At 43.7% G+C, this 17310-nt stretch overlaps 1 protein-coding gene across 1 annotated transcript in view; it reads right to left on the minus strand.

The window, feature by feature from the left end:
• Window positions 1–1705: 1705 nt before the first annotated feature.
• LOC128711624 (uncharacterized) overlaps window positions 1706–17310 on the minus strand; it is a 45119-nt gene continuing 29514 nt past the window's right edge. Inside the window, exons 2-5 of the mRNA XM_053806509.1 lie at window positions 15222–15375; window positions 12130–12475; window positions 10068–10374; window positions 1706–1800 (exon numbers count right to left, since the gene is read on the minus strand). Coding sequence (XP_053662484.1) covers window positions 1706–1800; window positions 10068–10374; window positions 12130–12475; window positions 15222–15375 — 902 coding nt within the window. The remainder of the gene's footprint in view (window positions 1801–10067; window positions 10375–12129; window positions 12476–15221; window positions 15376–17310) is intronic.

A 17310-nucleotide genomic window follows, 5' to 3' on the forward strand; every position in this document is an offset into this window, starting at 1 on the left:
ATAGGGACTGATGCTAAAGGAAGGGTTTTGATTTTGGCGATTGATACTGAAGCTGGAAGCATTATACCACTTTACTGCCTTCGGAAAGTTATATATTGATTTGCTTGCATAAAATGAACATGGAATTTAATTGAATGAAATATCTCCATAAAACAATGAAGCAGTCTAAAATCAAATGAAATATATTTTCTATTTTTAAAGTGACCCATTAGGATCATAATATCGTAGTTTTTTGCAATATTTTCCCCCCCAATTTCGTTGGTCATCAATACTGGAAATAAACTACCCATGAAACTCCACCAGCAAAACCCACCCAAGTACAACAAACGCAAAGCAAATCACTTCGGCTCTTTCATGTTTTCATTTTATTTTACTTTGTTTTTTTTGTTGTTGCTGTTCTCGTTTCGTTTTCGAACTGTTCGTTCCTTCTGTTTTTGTTTTGTTGTTGTTTGGTTTGGTTTCATCTGCGCAAATTGTTACATACGTTCCTTCTTATGCAAGTGTGTGATTGTTGCTGTGTATATGTATGTGTGTGTGTGTGTGCGTGATAATGTAATTGCCTTATCTTTGCCATGGGGAAAAAAAAGTTTACTTTATGTTTTACTTTCGCAGCGAATTTACCGCCGCCGCCATTTGCTACTTTCGTGATTTCGTTTTCTGGTTGTGTGCGTGTCTGCTTGATCCCCTTTATAAGGGTGTGTAAATGAATGTTTATTAATTTCCTTTTCGTCGCTGAACTCCAATATTTACAAATCCTTCTTCTAAACTAAGTTTCTTTTTTTTTTCTTGCCGTACCGTTACCATTTTGCGTTCGCCTTCCATTCCCATCCAACCGCCGTTTCAAATGTACGCTTTCATATTTACGGCTTGCCTATTCCTTTTCTGTTCTTCTTTTCATGTTGCAAAAAAAGGGGGTTTTTTGAAATCAGTACACAGAACGTGTTTCATGTTTGCTGCCCAAAACTTTACCCAAAAAGTTGTTTGTTTTGATCGTGGAGACCTTTTCCTTGATGCTACAGCCGTGTGTCTTTCTTTTTTTTATTTTGTTAATGTGTGTATTGGTGGCACGTGATGCTGTTGTTGTGTTTGGCGCAAATATTTCATCATTCTCAGCTTGTGCTTTTGGGGTTCTAAAGGACTGGGCAAAGGGTGGGGTTTAAACCTTTTGGGGAAGCATTCTCCGTATGCATCAATCTGTTGCCATCAATTTTACATTCCATCAATCTGTTCAATTAGTTTGAATGCTTTTCTCGGTAGTTCTACAACCTTGAAGGCCGTCGCCTGTCAGCTCTAGCTGTCTTGACTCTCAACTGCCCGTAGCTGGATAGCCAATTCTAGCGTACGGAGTGTGGTACCGGTCTTATTAGTGGAGAGCTGTGCGCCACTACCAACGAGACTACCAGACCGGACCCATTGATTGGGTTGAAATTTAGCCCAGCGTTAAAAGCTTATTTCGGTGACAAATGGTGGCTAATGCGAGAGCCTTGGCGTGTACTGAAAGTCTTTTCCCCCCCCTTTAGCGGCTAAAACAAAATTGATCTTTTCATTTACTGATACCATTTCAGGAGTGAAGTGATGAACAGCTGGTAAAAAAACGGTGCCGGAATTCGTTAGTACCACCGCTGAAGTTGTGGAGTGGTACGTTCTGTTAAACTGCCTTTTAATTGCTGCTGCACAGCTGAAACCGATAATCGATGATTTGACTTCAGGGTCGGTTGTCTAGTAGGAATCGATGGTCCTGCCCACTGTACCATCGCCAGCTAGCGATGGCAATCGATGTCAGAAGTAGTAGAGTTTGCGCTGTAAAAACATGCAAATAGAAAAATACAAAAGGCTGTGAATTTTTATAGGAGTAAGGTAAATAAATTAAAGAGAATTAGCAACATCAAGTGTTTCCAAGAGCGTTCCATGCCTCGAGAGTATTCCAAATGTCCGTTTCGCTCACTAGCTTCCTGCTTGATGATTTTACACATAAATTACATAAATCAGCGCCGGCTCTTGCGATTGATGGTCGGGAACCACCAAAACATTAACCAAGATCGCCATGTAATCTAACCTCTCGGGTGTGGAGTGTTCATTCACACCCTCCATTAAGGCCCCGCAATTGATTGCCAACCCAGCCCGGTCACTAAGCTGCCTCATCGCGGCGTCAGTTGATCAAATAAACCCAGCAATTCGTGTGTATGGCGAAATAATCCAATATCAATTTATGTTTACCCTCGTTCCACCCAGCTCCCCTCACACACGCACACACACACACACACACGTTCGAAGTTTGCTGTTTTCCACGAAGCACAGGTGCACCGGTGTGCATGATGTGATTCATAATTCAGTGCGAATTTTATTTCCTTTCATTTTTATGCTCCTGATCCTTCGCACCGAATGCCGATGGGAAACGGGCAGCGTTGTGTAATGTTTTCCCAAGCAAATTACCATCCGCGGGTGTCGCGTTGGACGCAGACAAAAGCATCTCCAAGACCCGCTAGCGACAACGAATTCGGCGAAGGACTCGCAACAGTGGGGTGAAAAAATGTTGCTCATAAATGATTGTATAACTGCGTAAAAATCCCACCACCCAGTCCCTTTACAGTATGAATGCAATGCAGTAAAATGAAATGTGTATTTTTGGTGATGGCGTTCTTTTTTGTTCACCTTCTGCGTATGAAGCACACCGACGAATTATGATCAATACATCTCCCATCTACCGGCCAACCGGACGTGCCTACAGTACGGTACGGAGGAAAACAAAACCCCGCTTCCGATCAAATCCATCGGACGATGTCGTAAAATACCTTTTCATCTTGCCATTTTACTCGGTGCCAGCCCCCCCGTGTGTGTGTGCTCGGCTACCGACGAAACGCTTGTGGTGCAATATTGTTTTTTTTTCTTCTTTTACTTTTCTGCAGCTGGATATCCAACGGGTTGCTAAAATCACCGACAAACTAGCGATACACGACGTCACCTAATCCCCGACCGCTTTAGACGGGATTCGGTCTTGTTATCTGCTTTTATGAGCCCCCGCTTGGTACACCGGCTGGGGTGGGGTTTAATGGCTTTAACCTGAATATTTTTCACGAGCATATTGGTCGAAATGGGTAAGGGTTTCTGTAGTAAATCCAAGGGATGGAATTAAATGCAGATGCAACAGCCTTCGGGATGCTATTAGTAGGTGTAGTTCGAATGTAAAATTAATAAGGATTATAAAAAAAATAAAATAAATAAAAAAAAAAACAAAATAAGGATTTCGAACATCTCAACAGAAGTTTTCCAAATTTTCTGTACCATTTTTGCTTCAAGCTGTTAGAATCCTTTTGGAGTGTTGAAAAAAAAATGCTGCGTAGTCAGCATTCTGGTGTAATTTCGGCTTGAATTCAAGCGATGAAGAATTCTTAAACACAAAAGACTTCACTTCACCCAGGAAACATCCTCAGCAAACGTTCAGAGCGATCAAGATTGCTATGGTTGTGTAAACCTCACATCTTACAGATCAATCGAAAAGATTAAAATAGTTTATTCAAAACAAGATGCAGACAGATATGAAGCATTTGGAGTTGACATTTGTTAGCCAAAAAAATAGATTTGACGAGATTTGTTATCTTTGTGAGGTACGAGAAAAAATTCTTCCAGACAACTGGTGAGTCGAACTTCACAGTCGTTTGACTTAAATACTTGATGATTGGATTGGTTAACTACCACCAATGGTATGCGCCAAGGAGATGGGCGAGGTTGTCCACTCTTCAACCTAGCGCTGGAGATGGCCATCCGATACTTGGAGGTGGAAACTTCGGGGACCATCTTCTATAAGTCAATCCAGATCCTGGTATACGCTGATGACTTAGACATCAATGGTTTGCGACTCACCTACGCAGCGGATGCTTACCAAAGGATTGAGCAGGCCGTGAACTTATTCACTCAAAACACCTGCCGCGACGAACGATTCTGAGACTATATAGAACTTATGTAGTTCCATTACTCAAATACGCCTCTGAGCTGAGGAATCTCTCCAAAACTGACGAAACCCTCTTCGCCGCGTTCGAGAGGAAGATGCTCCGGTGGGTTGGTCATGTCAGGAGAATGACACCGGACGACCTAACTCGTAAAGTTCTTTTAGGTCGTCCACATGGACAGAGGAGGCGTGGTAGGCCAAAATTAAGTTGGAGTGATGGCGTTGATGCGTCCGCCAGAAAGTCCGGGGTAATGGATCGACAGACGAAGTCACTCGAGAGGACTCCTGCAGCAGGCCAAGACCGCGAAGCGGTTGTAGCGCTGGATAAGAAAGTAAACAATTTGGTAGATTTGGAAGACGGATATAACTTCAAAGTATTCTCGTAAAGTTCATTTAATTATTGGATATCACAACAGGTTACGTGTAGCTTATGGAATATCTTGTTTTGTGAGTTAAGTATTTCAAGTCACTGTCCTTGCTACACAGAGCCGTAAGCAATGTTTTCAGTTTTTTGTTAAATGTACTCGACTATGCTGTAATTTAGTAAAAAGGCGATATTTTTACTATGATCTCAGTTCCAAAAGGCGTCCAAGAATAAAATCTTGGAAGTTGTAGAGTTAAATAATAAAACAATTAAAGTATAACCATTGCATTCTGGTGATTTGGTGTAAGCCTTACGTATCTTTGTGAAGGTATCGCAATACATAAGAACTAGCAACTAGGATAATATTTTTTAAATCGACCGCTTGATTGAGGAAAAGAAACACCTCAAACGACTCTATAGCAGAATTAACGAATGGGCTCCACATTCCAATATTTTCGGCCGCTCACTCAAACTTCTTATCGTTGGCCTTATCAGGAACCATTCAGTAGTAGCGGACAGCCTTAATTGCGTTTATTTATGATGCTGGACGAGATTGTACCGAAATGGGAACATAAAAGTAACGGGTGACGATTCCATAATTTTGTTTGCATCGTGCGTAGCAGAAAAAAGGAAGATGTTTGTTTGGATGTTGCCTTATCTAACGGCGAATCGTTTCAAATTGGGCCTTTTTTTACAGCTAGTGCTGTTACTCCACCAACAGGAAAAAAAACTGCGTACTGTGAGTGGTGGAACACCCTAGAAGGATTTTCTTTCTGTGATAAATATAAAGAAAAAAACATCCCAATGTAGCATTGTTGGTTGGGAGCGTTGCAAACAACGAGCGCGCAAAGCCCGATACTTCTCTGATGCGAAGGTAACAGGGTATCGACACTTGCAGTTTGTGAGGCGAAGGGGCTGTTAGATGCAAAACATCACTGCTACCCCTGCGACTGTTTCTTTTATCGCAACGAACACAGCACTTCGTCTGCTTACATCCGCATTCGATATTATAAATTTTAAATAAACCCCAATGAGTGTTTGCTTTCGCCTCGCCCGTTGCTGTCCGGCTATAATTCATCCTCCCGGAGTTCACATCCTGCAGCACGATGGGGGTCGGGGGAGGGGGTTATTTTTTTGCGCTCGTTATGTAGACGATGCTTCGGCAAACGCCAACGTTTCGTATAGCTTCTTCCGGTTGAAGGGTTTGGCACGTTTTGAACCGCGCAGCCGGTACCGGTGAGTATCATCACATTGGCGCAAGGAGCGCACCCCCTCCCTTCCAATTTCCATAGTGTCATAACCTTTGTCCGCTTGCCCCAAATCCAACGATTTTTCAACGTGCTCGCTTGCTTCTTATCTGCTCATTGAACGGTTTTATTTGCGTCCTTCATTCGATGTGCAAGGGAGAAAGACCATGTTGGGGTTTTTCTTACTCTTGTCATATTTCGTTACGGTTTGCCCCTTTTGTTTTGCTACCTTTTTTTTATGAGGTATAGAATGGGCTAGAAATTTTCTTCATCGAATATACGAACGAGAAAAAAGTAAAGTCGAGCAAATAAAAATCATGCAAACAAATGCTTCCCCTCCAAACAGCCTCTGGGAGACAACAAATATCGGGATGCAGATTCGGACCGTTCTCATGATGCTTTAAATTGATGGCATTTGGCCCACAGACTGCCCCAATATTCATGCCACCCCACCCTCCCCCGTCCCTCCCTTTCCCTCCCCATACTTTTTTGGTAGCAAAATTTATGTCACTCGATTTCGTAAGGATCAATCCCATCACCGAAACGCCCTTCCCGTGCTGCTACAGACGGAGTCGTGGTGCGGAAAGCAGTGGAAGAATAATGTTGCAATACTTAAGATGCACAAGTATCACCATGCGAAAATGAAACAGTAGGAACCACTCTTGGGGGGGAAAAAAAGGTGGAAGGTATCGAAGATCAAAAGTTTTCCACAAAACGCTCGATAGAAAAATCAAGAAGGAGTAACTTGATTTTATTACTGACTTATAAAATATACGGGGTCCTGCCTTCCTTGCAAAGAAGATTCATCTTTTGCGAGAGAGTACGACAAACAGAGAGAGAGTGTGAAAGGGAGCACACGAAATGCTGGTAAAAATTATATCTCAAGCAAACCGGCTACCGGCGGATACAGATTACACGATTCGGGATTTTCGATTATCTTAACTTTTAGTGCCTAGGCAAGTTATTTTTAGGATTCGTTTGTTATGCGCATCGCAAAACCCCGGATTGATTATTATTCGCTTTCATTAAAGCTAGTGTTTAAAAAAGTTACTTTATGGTTGCCCTCGTCGAAATAAAATCGCGTCACGGGGCTGACCCTCACCATCAGATTTTTTTGTTTGCTCACCAGATTGCGTGTGTGTGTGTTTGTGTGTTTGTGTTTTATTCTTACTTTATGGTTATATTTAACTACAGTGGCTTATCAATTTTATTGTACGCGTGTGTGTGTCCTTTCACGACTGAACAGAAGTGATTTACGGCAAGTTGTTTATTTTCCCTGTGCTTCAGCTCTTACTTGGCTTTGTTTTACGACCACCGTAGCGCAGTTTCCAGTTTGGTTCTTGATTTGAGCTGTGAAAATTGTCTCAAAAGCATAACAATGGCTACGTCGTTAACGTCGGTTTTGCGCACATTGTAGGTCGTTGTGATGGTTTATTTTTTTTATTGGTAACCGTTGCAATATGGCGAGCTATGACTTTGTTATTATTTGAATGATTAAATTTCAATTAAACCAAAACGAATCGATCCTTTACCCAAATTGTAGCTCATTGTCTGAAGGGTCCGCAAACTGCCCACCTTGTTTCGGAAAAGAAATGCTCGACTGAAGCCGCACGTTTTAATACAAACTAATGCCTGGTGCGGGAACATGAAACCCATCGCCGGCAAAACCGTTTTGCGCCTAAAAGCTTTTCGGGGCGAAACGTTGCTGCTAGATGATGTAGTATCGTAAATTTTAATATAAAAGTTAACACGTGATTGATCACCGTTTCCATCCGACCCCCCCCCCCCCCCCTTCCCCACCCGAAACATAAATATGAAACACTGTATCGGATGAGCAATTTATTACGTAACGGCGGAAGGAGGGTCTCTGGAACTGTAACATCGCTGAAATCAATGCCTTCACTTGCCCGGCTGTATCGATAACAATTTCTGCCCATCGAAAAACCAATACGTGCTCGTCTATTCGTTGTTCGGTTTGTGCGTCGACCGTGTGCCTTTTGTTGTGTGAGCGGTTTGAACTATTCTCGGCTCGGAATGTGGTGTTACCGCGTGAAGACAGATTCTTGGTTCCGGATAAGGATGAAGTTTTTTTTGTGCGTAAGGTCGGTTTTTGGGGCTTGGGGTATTGGATATTTTATTTTTCCATACCATCACCAACAGAGACTTCAACAGAATACATCGTAAAGCTTCCCATAAGGAGGATGCTTTACTTTCGAAGGGTGAGCCTCAGGTCTGGGAAGTATTTCGAAGTAATTCTAGAAGTATACTTCTACCCGGCAATGGAAGAAATATGATAGTATGATTAGGGTTGAATCAAAACCACAACCAAACAACTTGAGTTTGTTAAATTTCACGTACGCACGAAGCAACCGGCAGCAAGCTGCAACGTAATGGGATAGAAGAATAAAGAGCTAAGAGTGGCTCGCAATCGAAATCATAGGCGGGTTAAAGCTTCGTCCGTTCCTTCAGAATGCACTTGCTGTTGGAGAAGGAAATGGAAAACTGGACCATTGTTTCCAGCATTGGTGGTCGGCCGTTTGAGTTCTGCCGGAGTGTTCTTTTATGTGCTGTACCTTGGATGCCGATGACTGCAAATAGCCTGATCATAGTTCCATTGTTTTTGATCACAAATAAAGGGATCTGTTACAACTCTCGCCCAGCATGCCGCCGCCCCGCAAGATGCTTGTTACGGTTGCGGGGACGGGGCCGTCCGGTTTCGCACCGAGTCAAAGGGAGAATAAAAATAATGAACTCCAGCTTCCGAGCAAACCTTAATCTTGAATCTGTGCCCGAGCTTGGGCTGCACATCCGCAAAACTTATGCTTCCGTTCGCAGAGATTATACGGTCACGGATGCTGCACGATACACGAAAACACTGCCGTTGCTCGGCCAAAATGCGCCCGAGTACATGGTGGCTGTGTAAGTTAATCTATCGATTCAGGCCACTCTTCAATAGCACTTGACTTTGCCCACACAGACACCCATCAAGGATCGTCTCGCCAGCTGGCTGCGGGATGGGGTTTGCGCCCGATAATAAGCGTCATGGTTGTGTAGTGCGTTCGAAAGCCCTGCTGATTCAGCGTGCAGCGGTGTAAGATAATGGAATGCGCTCCGGAGCCGACCACAGATCCGGTTCGAAACTATTACGCAGCAACCACAAGCGGTTGTGGGAGGGGGGGGGGGGGGGGGGGGGTGGGTGGTAGTTTTTTTTGTTTGTTGTTGTATAAAAGAAATTTTCCCCCAATATTCGGTCGATTGCTACTGACCGTAATTCGAGCATTCTAGTCAATTTTAGCAAACGATAGTTAAACGATGAAAAGGCTGAAAGACGATAGACGGACGAGAAAAAAAAATCCTTCCTACTAACCAAAACCAAAGCTACTACAAGCGGGCATGCGAGTAATTCAAAAGATTTCCCAGCTTAAGAGCACTGTGCAGTTTACAGTAGCTTAAGGAAGGGAAAATCGAGAAGACCATAAGGCGAAACCACCCATTCGGTCGGATGTGGAATGAAAGTGCATGCTTGCCGTGTTGTTTTGTATATTGCTACACAGAGAAAAAGAAAACTGCTAAAGCCATCGTTTCTTCACCAAGATAGGAGATAATAGGTTTCGATGTAATACCGGCCATCGGATGCGCCGTAGAGCGCTTGTTTGTGACGCGTGGTGTGTGCTTTGGAAATAAAGCAGTGCGGGTTATATATATATACAGCAAACTCAAGCAACTCAACTGATTGGCAAAACGATGCAATGTATGCTTCTAACAACCATTGCTAAAGTCATACTTGACATGGATTCTTTGTACGATGTGGACAGGTAAAAGGTACTGTTGTTGGGGTTTTTTTTTTCTCGCTCCATGTTTCAATAAGCTATCGAGTTACATTATTCCATTCGTTTTATAAGAAACCACTCAAGTAGAAGAAAATATCGGTAGGATGTAATTGTTGGTGATGAACGCTAGACCGCGTAGTAGTAGTTTAAGTAGTTAAGCGTTTATTTTTATTTAGAGTAACATTATATAAATTTGTTACTCTTGGATTCTTTTTCAATACTTTTTTGAGTTCTATTTACAGGAAAGATGTGTCAAAGTCACACATCAACTACGGAAACATTGTTTAAATACCAAAACTAATGGTTCGGTAGTTCTAGTATCAAAGGGTTCATGAATCATTGAGAATTCATTACACTTTTTTTTATTCAATCTTTAGAAGAGAGATTCAAATTAATTTATTCAAAAGATTATTTATAATTACTTAATCAATTGATACGATAATTTCAAATTGGATAAGATACAATGGCACTTTAATATTTTTTATCTCTAAAGTACTGCTTCACATGGAGACATTCTCTTGAGAAACACTGGAACTCTCTGCTTACAATAGAAACAAAACATTTCTACAAAACAAATCTCAATAATTGTTTAACCATGTGGGTATCTCCACAAAAAAAAAACAAAAGTGTACACGCTCTAGGGAACTCTTAACGTCAGCCAGTTGCATAATGTAACTTACCGTCATTCAGATTGGAGCTAAGCACAAGCCTCGGTACGATGGTGCTCCGGCCAGCCGCCCGGCTATGGCCACCGAACCCAAACAATGACGAACGGTGGCTGCGCAGCGCCACCACCGCCTTCGCTTCTCGACCGACCGCCGGTATCGCGTCCACCGAGGCCATGCACTTGATATGGATTACGTTGTCTAATTCGCGCTGGACAAGCTTATCTACTGGCACACGCATTTCCAGCGTGCGGTAACGCAGGTAAAAGCCATCGCTCTCGAGCGTTGTCTCCTGCTGCTGCTGTAAGTACTCCATCGGAACCTGCGAATGAAAGCGTCGTGCGTTGAAAGTGAAGATCCAAAACAAAGTAAAAAAAAAAACGACAGTACAAACTGCCACTCGAACGGGGTGGTTGCGTCTCGGGAGAAGGAGCGTACTAATTATGCTGCCACTACACTGCGGTGCGAATGGGTTTGCGGTTTGGTGCCGATCGGAAGTCGGCTGAAATCAATACCTCTCGACTCTGCCAACCGCAATGCATGGTTGAGCAAACCGAACTGGTACCTGGCATTGGCTTTGCGGTTTAGGTTAGACCTTTTCCCAAAAGTAGTGACTCTCCGTTACTGCTATGTGTGATTTGTTGTCATTACAATTTAACCATAAGCAAGTGAGGGAAAAATATTCACGGACACATCCATTTTCTTTCCCTCGTATTAGAGGTAATATTTGGAGCAAATAAATAATGAGTTTTGGAATGGAGTTTATCTGTCTATGTAAGGGTACCTCTACAAAAATCAAGGCACACAATTCTGTAAGCCATCGAGAGGAGGTTGATCGATTCATCTAGCTAGAACTCAAGATGTAATCGATAGCCCTAGACCAGGGGTCTCCAAACTTTTCAGCCCGCGGGCTGCATTGGTTGAAACTATGATGACGGGGGCCACTTACACATAACAGGGTTTTACATTAGATAGGATATGGCGAATCCAATTTACTGAATCGCACGACAGACAAGATAGACACAAAAACTACAAACTTTAATGAATCGCTTAATGCAATCGCTTTAATGCATGCGCAATTTAGTGAATGTCAAGCTGGGCAGCCTGTTTACGTACCGGCGGATTCAAGTGTTGAACCAGAAAATGAAGTTGGAATTGAATCACAAGTATTTATCATCATTAAACCTCATTTTGAATCGATATTTTGCACATGCTTCGTTTGAAAATTTCGTACATTAATTTTGAATATTCTATCTCAACTCTTGAATCCAACAGGTACGTAAACAGCCCAGCCGGATTTTAAATTCACTAAATTGTGCCCGCGACTTCATATCCAGCTTTTGCGATTCAGTAAAATGTACGTGTTTCACTATCAATCTCCCAGGTTTTCTTACAAGCCTACGCGATTCATTAAGTTGCGCTCGTCAGAATCTATCTATTGCCAAACCCTGTATCTTCCGGGTAATTTAGAGCAGATGTTGCGATGCACCGTAACAACCGCAACTGTTACTCGAAAATTCAAACATGTTCAAAAATTGCCCGTATGTGTCTGCTTTTGATCGTATCATGTGGTGTACCATGGCGGAAACAGTCAAAGGTGGAACTACAAAATTGTACTTCAATCCCGGATATAAGTATTACGAGCGGAACCCACATGGGAACACGACCAAACTGGCAAAGATAATCTGTTTCATGTTTCACGCACATTGCATGACTGCTCCGATCAGATAAGTAACAAACGGGATTAAAGAGCGAGTGTGCAAAAATAGGTTTTTAAACGGGCACACCATGTCGCGCTGAGCTTCCGCATTACTTGCAGCTACGCTGCGGCCGACATTCCTGTGCTGGGGCCTGGAAACGGACGTCACGATTGCACACCCCACTTGAACTGCTTCACGCTATCCACTGATTGAAGGATCGATTTTCACACCCCAATGCTGGCTATTGGTGAGTTGAAACACACACACACACCCATGAACATTCCAAACACCCGGAGTGCAGCTCCCGGGGGGGAGTTGCGTGATTTTAATTGTCAGCTTCGCTGTACCTGGGAGCATATTGTAATGGTGCTACTTACTGTGCGACCGTTGATGAACCACAGGAGTCGCGTGGCGAGACTGGACCGATCGGAGGTGCAGTTGGCGGCGATGAGCTCGTTTGGTAAATAGCTCGCACTGAGCCCGCTGATGGTGGGATCGTCCTGCGGTAGCACCTCAACCGTCATGTTGCGCGTCCCGTTCGCCAGCTTAAACTCGGGCGCGTCACCGGATATTTCGCACCGAAACTCGCCACTCGAGGAACGCTGAAGCTCGGTTAACCGGATCGAGCAAAGATACTGGTTGCAGATCGTTGGCCGGTCTGTTGCGATGACGATGCCTTCTACCGGGTAGGTGGTTACCTTTGGAAACAGCATTGGAGCGTACCTGATGGGGAAGGGTGTTTAAGCATCAAGAGTATTGGAATTATTTCTAGTTTGTATTATACCAGTTGGTTGCAATAGTGCAAATATACGTGTATTGTAGCGTTAGTGTAGTGTTACTCTAGAACAGGGGTCTCCGGGCAGTCTGTTTACATACCAGCGGATTCAAGAGTTGAACTACAAAATGAAGTTGGAAAGTAGTCACAAGTATTTATCATTATTAAACCTAATTTTTAATCGATATTTTGCACATCCTTCGTTAAAAAATTTCGTACCATTATTTCTCAACTCTTGAATCCGGCAGGTACGTAAACATCCCGTCCGGATTTGACATTCACTAAATTGTGCCCTGGAAGCACTAAAATTGAAAATTTTCCCGTACGCAAGGACTGACTATCCAGCTGCGGGTAAATAAAGTCACAGAAAGCCAGAAATGGACAGGCCTCTTGAGGTTATTGTGCCGATAAAGAAGAAGAAGAAGAAAAAGAAATTGATCCCGTAACTCCATATCCAGTGTTTGCGATCTAGTAAAGTGTGTTTTGTTTAACTATAAATCTCCTCGTTTATCTTACAAGCTTACGCGATTCATTAAGTTTGGCTCGTCATATTGTATCTGTTAAAGACCCCTGTATCTTGCGAGTAATTTTTACAGATGTAGAGATCTATTTTTTTCATTTTTTAGTATTAAATGCTACTAACTGTTATAGTAATTAATAATTGAACAGTTAAAAAAACAACTTGCTTAAATTAGACAATTTCATTAAAATGGTAACATTAGCAATAGCTTAGCGGAGATTCTCGATAGATGCAGGCTACAATTTCCAGGGTTTAAATATTCCACAAAATCATCGTATGTTCTGAAGGAAACTTTGTAAGTCCTTTTTATTGAAGTCCTACCATAGGAAAAGCTTCTTCGGCAAATCATATAATCTTGAGAGCTGTCAACGTTTATCTCGCTTGTTTGGGGCGCAATCTAGGAGTTCTTGTCATTTAACAAAAGCCCGAGGTTGAGTTTCATCAATATACTTCAAACATTTATCTAGTCTAATCGCTTGTCCTTTTGCTCAGAACTCCAGTCGAAAGTATGAGATTGCTTTGCAATTGACGTTAATAACTTTATGTTTGATCACACTCTACTGTTACTGTTGTCTTTATATGGATTGCTCGGGGTTCTCGTCGTTCTCCAGAAGAGGAAAGATGTAATAAATACCAGATCGGCTATATCCAGAGGAAATGAAATATCTCTCAATGTCTCTAAAGCCTTCCTAAGATTTGAGTATCCTCTCTGCGTTTTAAATATGTCCAATAAAATAAATTCACTTGGTCCAACGATCTTACAACATTAATATTCTACCACGGGAGTGATTATCGGGAATTCCTAGACGACGGTTCAGAAATTTGTATCTTCAAGCCAAAATTGGCCATATTGTTCCAGAAATGCCTATGGGATATTACATCCACAGTTGATCGTTGGTCTTGCAAAACCTTGTCCTGTAATTTCTCCATGATTTCTGCTGTTGATGCGCGCTTCAACTCCAAAGTCTATTTTAGAATTGTTTCAAAATAAGGTGAAGATACCTTGAACACCTTTACCATCTTTACCGTTGAGCGTCAAATGTTACATACTTACTGATATTCTTGAACACCGCCGGAATCATTATGGTTCAAAATATGAAAAATTATATATTTGTCTAGTTCCAGTGGGTTCACAATGAGACATTCGCCAATCATGCAATTGATTGCCATCTCAACAAACTTCCGTCGTTCGTCCGAGACCGTGCGCAATAGGTCCGGTAGGGCTAGATTAAATGGGTCTACGTCTAGCTCGAAGTGTACGAAATGAAGCACGGTCTGAAACGATGTTGTCTCAGTATGTCGCTGTTGGTCCTAGCACCGAAGCAGCGAGTGAATGATTCAATCAGAACCCCGATATCACGTTCATTATCGTTCCGAGTTTCTTTCCCGCCTGTTTGCCATCTGACGTTGACCGACGACGGCACTAACTGTAATGGATACGCGAGGCGAGATCACCACCGAGTGTGCGGTGCGCAGAGAAATGGCAGGTTTTGCACGGTCGGTGAGCAAACTCAATCGGCTCACCGGGCAGAAAAAAGAACAACGACACCGTACCGACCATTTCAGCGTTCAGGTGCAAGCCCCGCCGTCGCTGATCGGATGTTTGTTAGTTGCTGTTGGCGGTGGCAAGGAGTGGGGGGGCTGGGTCGACCGGTAACGGCAAACAGGCACCAGCATGCCACACATCTCGGCAGCAGCGCGCAAAGCAAAGGTCTGGCAAGGCATAAACAAATACCGAGCGCCCAGAAAAACAAGCAAATCCCTGGCTGCAATCTGACACGGTTCGTGAAACGAACTCATTTTGATGATCCATCCCGTTTCCTTTATCTGTTTCTTCCGCATGTAAGGGGCGAGGTTTGTGCTAGATGCCGCATCAGTGCGAAGCTGCCACAAATTGAACCGTCAGCGTTCGGGATACGTTTAAGGGCCGCCGTCCTGATACCGCACCCCCGGGGCGAGCACCGTATGAAAGGCTGTGCGATGAAATTTTATTATTCCCCGTCCCGGCGTACGCCCGGTGCGCTTAACAGTGGCCACACTAGATGCACTATTTTTAACCTTCCGCGCTTGTAAAGTAATGCGGACAAAAAATGCAGATGTGCGGCAAACAGCTTGCAGCGGGAAGAGGGCGTTTGGTCGTCTGGTTGGATTAGTACCGAGCGATGATAACGTACCTGTAAAACTCCTTATTGCCCTTGTACCATTTGACGGAGTTTAATTGGTGGGCGCCCAGATCGTAGCTGCAGGACAGCGTTATCGTATCGCGGTAGTCGACCACCTCCGGGACGTTCATGTTTGTCAATCGCAGCGCTAGCGTCCGGTGCCATTCTGTAAATAGAAGTAGAAATTTCGGACAATGTTAGGACCAAACCGGTTATGCCAACGATTTTTCGATACACATCGATGGAAAGCTGGCATGTTGCAACGAGGGGCGTTTTTTTATTATTGGATGGTAAATGTGCGGAAATCGGAACCGAAGGGTGGTGGGCTACTAAATGAAAATCAAACATTTGCACAATGAATCAAAATGTCCGCTCGCGAAATCAACATTTTCTAGGCCCGGGCCCGAACTGATGAGAAAGGGGTGGAAAGGAGAGGGGGGGGGGGGGGGGGGGGGGCGATGCGATGCGAACTACAAACAAAAAGCCATCACTGCAGGCAAACTTATCATAAGCTTCGCAGGGAATAATCACTGCAAACAGTGTGGCCATTGTTGAGTTACCGCCCGTCCATCATCCACCGTTGTAAAATGCACTGGCGCTGGAAAAAAAAAGGAAATCGATCGGTAGACAGTACATTTTCCACCACCGTAAAACATAACAAAAAAAAAAAACCGATGGTGGATAATATTTTCGGCAGCTGGGCAAGCAAATCCACCGCGCACTGACGGTTTTGCAATTAGTTGGTTTTGCATTAACCGTTGGTGCATTTCATTCCATTGGGCGCTGATATCATTTCGTTCGCACGCTTTGTAGTGCTAGCAAAGCTTCGTTTTGGGTCAAGCAACGAGTCGTTCGAAAAGTATTCAAACCGTGTCAGTCAACATGCCAGTTTGCAATGAAGCAGCTAAAGTGAAAGTTACATTCCTTCGGACGTGCAAACCATTTTGCGCGTGTTCGCACAAATGTACCGAGCGTGAACAACTGGCGTAAGCTTTAATATTGATGCTGCTGGTAACGAAAAACACAACCAACTCCATCGCTTTGCTGGGGCGCTGTAGTTTTCCTCATCAGCAATCGGGATTGTGCATGAAAAAGGGGCAAAAAGAGTGTGCGGGAAAAAAAAAACCCCGTACACTTCCGATATCAATGTTTTACCCCTGTTTCACCCCTCCCCCCTCCCCCTTCCCCAACCCCCCTTAATCAATATTTGCTGCTTGGGAGTTGGAAGCGCCTACCTGCCGTAATGCCAATTCTTTAATGTTCCTCCATTGCAGCGTATGCATATGCGTCAAAGCAAGCTGAGTTTTTTTTTTGTTGCTCTCCCGCTGTGGCTGTCCCCGGCTACACACCGGTGCCGGATTGACTCCGGCCAGTCTAATGCGCTCGCCGGTGTTATGGTTGATCGCATTCAGGGCATGCAATCATTATTATGAGCGTACCGGATCGCCTTCCTTAGCCCGGTACCGTGTGCGGTGAGGGCGTTTCTTTTGAAATTAAACCTGCGCAAAAAAAAACAACAAACAAAATGGCAGCCTGGTAGGCAAAACTACACGAAAAGTGCATCTATTGATTGCGTCCGTGTGTGGGCATCAAAAGGATGTAGATAAAAGTGCCGTCAACCGTTCAGTTGGTACTGCAAAACAAGTGCAACCCGATGAAAAAAAAACGGGCTCGAAAGAGAGAGAGAAAGAGAGAGTAAAAAAAAGAGAGAGAGAGGAAATAATAACAGGAAAATGTTGTCCCCGTACGAGAAGCAGCTGTGCACGATAACGCGGGTAATGATGATGGCGATGGTGATGCTGGAAATCAAACATTGAACGGCAGCGAAGAAAAACCAGGGGGACAGTGCGATGGAGCGAGCATCTCACACATTATCGCAATATTGCTTTACGGTGTCGTCCGCTTGATCCGCGCCGCTTGTTGCAAGCTGGCCGGGCCCGTACGGGCCGTGTTTACTTTTATCTGTTAGCATGATATGGGCCAGTAAAACAGGAACAGGAAGGTGAAGATGAATTGATGGTACTCACGTCGCCCCATCAGCACCCACGAGGTCGTTTATTGCGATTGGCAAAATGATCGTGACTCGCAGTGGGAAAGGTAC

The sequence above is a fragment of the Anopheles marshallii genome, chromosome X (assembly GCF_943734725.1).
Source record: "Anopheles marshallii chromosome X, idAnoMarsDA_429_01, whole genome shotgun sequence".
In the NCBI taxonomy this organism is placed as follows: domain Eukaryota; kingdom Metazoa; phylum Arthropoda; class Insecta; order Diptera; family Culicidae; genus Anopheles; species Anopheles marshallii.